General features: G+C 34.8%; 1 protein-coding gene across 1 annotated transcript in view; it reads right to left on the bottom strand.

Moving 5' to 3' along the window:
- Positions 1-48: 48 nt before the first annotated feature.
- Positions 49-5000, bottom strand: part of fl(2)d (Pre-mRNA-splicing regulator female-lethal(2)D) — a 33450-nt gene continuing 28498 nt past the window's right edge. The window contains exon 6 of the mRNA XM_043024438.2: positions 49-4288. Within this exon, the coding sequence (XP_042880372.1) occupies positions 3750-4288 (539 nt within the window). The 3' untranslated portion in view covers positions 49-3749. The remainder of the gene's footprint in view (positions 4289-5000) is intronic.

The raw sequence follows: 5000 nt of genomic DNA, 5'->3' as shown, positions 1-5000 counted from the left end.
CTTTGCCACTGATTACTGTAACTGAAAAAGGAAAGAGAAATACCAAAGTTAGAAATAAAGTAAAATATTTATTTGTACCTGCATTTTTCAGTACTGCCTTAAGTCTTAACTAAAAATTGGAGTGTAAACCAAGGTTATTATTGGTGGTCAAGCAGTGACTGATGACCACAACAGCAACAGCAACCACAAGTTGTAGTGACAGCATCGTTCTTCAACCAGTCATCATTCATGGCATCAACGGACTTGAACTTACACTGCAGCTGTTTTCATTACCCTCATTTGTTCTATGTCAGCCATGCACTCTTCATGTTTTGGCTATGCCTTTTTGGGATTATACATCTTCTCTCTTTTGTTCTTATTTTTTTTTTTTTGTTTTTTTTTTTTTTTTAGAATGATAGCTATTTCAAACAACTGTTATTCTTAACATTCATTCAAGGATCTTCAAAACAGGTAATCATGCCTGAATATCTTAATTCTTTCTTTCATCCTGTGGGTGTATCTTCTACTTCCAGCAAGACAGAATTCCTTCTCTAGTAACTCCATTGCATTCCTAATTTGGACATCCAATTTAATAATTTTATCATATATCTGAGAGGATATCTTTTTTTATCCGTGCCCCCGTCACTGATGCACACTACAGACACGCACTACACACGCATACACATACACATACACATACACATACACACATGCACTACACACACACAACTCTGGCATCTTTCCTTCCTCTGTAATCACTCATTTGCAAAACACAAAATAAAAGTAAATACAAATATAACGCCTAATACATGGCCTACAACAAACTACAACACTTTTTTGAGTATGGTGACATATTTGAAAAAATATAGAAATACATGAATAGTAACGTAAACAATATAGCAAACAATGAAATCATGCTCATAATAAACATGACCAAAAATATAATAATAAATAAAGTAAACATAAGTATATTCAGCATCATCAAAATTCCAATATTTATCTTTTGATCCTTCGGTCTTGGTAAATCCTGACACACTTATTCCTAGGGCAATGGGGGTGGGAAAAGAGAGGGAAAGAGTAAAAGACAGACAGACAGATAATGGGGGGGGATACACAAAATACTTTTTGTTGGAATAAGAACATTCATCCCTATCAATATACAAATACCCTCGTACATCCTTCAGCCCCACAGCCCCAACAGAATCATCCACAGTGCACAAGCACAGAAGGCAGCATGCCCACTCAATACCACACCCACACACTCAGTCTCACGTTCTCTTTCTTTCACACACACACACACATACACACACACATATACACACATAATCTGTCATGCACAAAAGAAAAAAAAAAAAAAAAATGCAAATGTACATACTTGCATTTGGGCCAAGATCAAAACACATCACTGCTCACTGAGAGACACCCATGCCTTGGTGAGCAGGAAACAAGTAAAATAATCTATAATGCCTGGTTTCCCTTACTTAAACCAACTTTCATCTTCCAGTACTAGTTTTTCATACAGCTAACACTAATTACATCTGGGTTCCTTTGAAGATGGACCTACAGTTATCCTTGCTCTATCTCTACACCAAACCAGAGAAGAAAGACATTTAACCAAGCCACATTCTTAACCAATTCAATCTCTCTTGCAAGTAAGCAAATATATGATCACTTGCATAACCATGGACACTGTGCACAAACCTTCAAATGTCAGTCTTTTACTTTTTTTTTTCTGCTGCTAAAAATTACTGTGAATTCAACATTACATCCCAACAACCAATGAATTTCACATTTGTGATATAAAGAAAATAATCATTTCTCTTATTTGTTTTGAAGGTTCCCCATAATAATGACGATAATAAAAACAAAGTTGAACAATACAGAGTGGATGTTACAAAGTGCTCTAAATTTCACAACTTCGTCAAGAGCAAAAAGAAAAACTGCCAACTCAATTCTCCTCTCTTTGTCTCTTCTCCAAAACGTGTTACGAAGTCAACGTGAAATGTCGGTCTTGACTACCTCAAAACTCCATACATATCGTAAGGAAGAGCTGGTTCTGATGCTTTGATGCTGGCGCCAGGAAATGTACACCGTAAATGGCCGTGAACCAACACCTTGCTGGAAAGTAAGCTGTGTATGTGTGACACGGAACGATCTTGTGAGGATGGGTGACAGGCCCAGCTACCTTACCCAATATATGCCCAACATGGTCAACATCAATGCAGGCATTCTACTGCATAAGAAGCTATGATATGGCAGGATTCCCACAGTCTTAAATTACCATTTCAATAGCAATAGCAATATTACTAGTAATAGCAGTAGCTTCCATAATAATAATAATAATAATAATAATAATAATAATAATAATAATAATAATAGCAATAAGAATAATAACAATAATACAAATGATAATTACAATATCATTATGACTGATGATAATATTAACAAAAATAATAATACAAGATAACAATCATGCTAATAATAATAATAGTAATAATCATGATGATGACAATAATAATAATAATAATAATAATAATAATAATAATAATAATAATAATAAAATAAATAAAAAATATCAATAGCAATGACAACATTTTATCAAAAGAAAATAAATAAATAAAATTAATGTAAATAATACATTTAAATATAAAACTGAAAGCAATTATGGTATATCTATAATAATATCCATAACATTTTCTAAACAACTTAAATGATATTAGATAATAATATATAAGATAAACAAATAAACAATAAGAATCATCACAATAAAAACTATTAACTATACTAATAATAACTAATAATGACAATATTAATAAAAATACTTCAATCAATAAGAGCAAATAAAAACATCATTGTAAAAGAATAAGAGTTTGAAGAAAAGAAAAAAAAAAGAAAAAATATATATATTTTGGATTATAATAAGGCTGCATGTGGGGAAATACAGTTATAACATTAATCATACAAAAGTGTACATACATAACAGAGGCAAGACATTGTGAGCCAATGAGCATTGAAAAATTACTTATAAAACCTGAAGTGTGAAGCAAAGATGTAAATGCAAAAAGTAGGTCAATGTGACTAGGTACGAAGCATGGAGGTTACTGTAAATTACAGACTAACAGAATGTTGAACATGACCCATGTGTGAAAGGGGGTACAACACATAGGGCATAAAACAATACAAAATAAGATTTCCATTGGTATATGACCTACTAACAGGATATTAGAAAAATGGAAGCTATATCATTGGAAAAAAAAAAAAAAAAAAAAAAAAAAAAAAAAAAAAAAAATTCATGGCCATGGATAAAAATGAATACATATATGGTAAACTTGAACACCTGGAAGTACACCATGTTGGGCTAGATGTTGAGCACAAACTGGCAGGCAGCTGAGCCTTCACTGTTATTGTCTGCAGTGTATATTGGCTGAATGGGCAGATGCAGATTCTGGCACCCTGCAGTGTAAGTTAGACTGCCTGTGGTACGCTGAGGGTCCAGCTGAGCCTATACACAATGTTGACACATTTCGTAAAATTTCAGAATTGTCTGTACAAAAATGTTAATAGTTGTCTGTACAAAATTTGGACAGTGACTGTAGTATCCGATGAAATCCAACAGGCTAGGGTGGCAAAAAATCCCCAGGCCCACAAAACTTACAACCAAAGGCTAGTAAGAAGAGAGGGCCATTCCTGTAACTGCCTGTTCTGATGGTCATACACATGACAGTACCCTCTTGCTAATAAAACACTACAAGCAATGCCACCTCAAGAGCCTATTCTGATTCCATCACTCCATTCTCCACTACTGTGCTTTCCTCTCCTCCTCCACTTACAGCGACGGCATCCGCCTCACTGTCAGTTCTGGTCCGTTTTCTAGGTGCAACGCCACCAGCCTCACCCATGTACTCTTCCCCTGTATCATTATTCCCCCCTTCGGCCACTTCCGTCCCCTCATCTATTTCACTCTGCGTCCGTTTGCGCCCGTTCGTCAGTGGAGTTGCTGCTGTGTCTCTATCTGAAACCTCACTATTAGTCTGTGGCTCATAATGGGAAGTGTCCCCATTCGGCTGGGGCACCTGTGTCCTTTCCTCTGTCCGTTCTGCCTCACTGTTAACATCACTGGCTCCTTCTGTAGCCATCAGGCTGCTAGAATCATCTACAGCCTGTGTGCCAGGAGTCTGTGTAACTGCAAGCTGGCCAGTTAACTGAGTGATGCGCTCCTTAGCTTGCCGCAGCTGCTGTTGGAGGTAGTATATGGTCCCCTGCATCCCCTCTGTGTCCTCATCCATCTCTAACAGGAACTCATCCAACTCTGCATGTAGTACAAAGTATATAAATTTCATGAAGTCATGCATCATAAAGCGAAAAAACATCAATAAAAAAATATTCATGTAATTACCAATTAATACATGACAAATAACAAAATTAACTTTTAAAATCATTGTATCAAATTAAACAACAACACTTACATTACAAAATATAAAGAAAAATAGTAGTATCATGAAATTGAACAACACATAAAATTACCAACACTAACATCAAGGATAATCTATATCATGGGACCTGTAACAAATCAAATTGTAACAAAGAAAGAAGAAAGAAAGGAATGATCAGGCTACTGAAAAGCAATAACAAAAAATAAAAAATAATAATAATTATCTGAATTTATCATTCTCACTTTCATTAGAGTTTTTATTATCACCAATACCACTATGATCACCATTATCCTTATTTGATCATAAATAAAATCATAATCATTATTATCATTATTACCATCATCATCAGTGCGGTTACCCAAATAAGCGCCTGTGTAATATACAATGACTTTTGTTTTTAAAAAGTGGTATATGGCAGTCCTACTCACCGCAAACTTCCAACAACATTTTCTGAAGAAAGGTTTCTCATGAGAATACTATATACAACATTATTAATCCTTAGCTCTTTTCCTGCAACAGCAGACTTAGTTGACATCTATGGTCTAATCCACTTCCACAGAAAATAGAATAATGAGTATCTAGAGAATC

This window comes from Penaeus japonicus, unplaced genomic scaffold (assembly GCF_977035675.1).
Source record: "Penaeus japonicus unplaced genomic scaffold, GWHDUDI00000001_assembly GWHDUDI00000005, whole genome shotgun sequence".
Lineage (NCBI taxonomy): Eukaryota > Metazoa > Arthropoda > Malacostraca > Decapoda > Penaeidae > Penaeus > Penaeus japonicus.
Note: the sequence above shows the minus strand (reverse complement) of the source record. Positions and strands in the feature narration are given on the sequence as shown.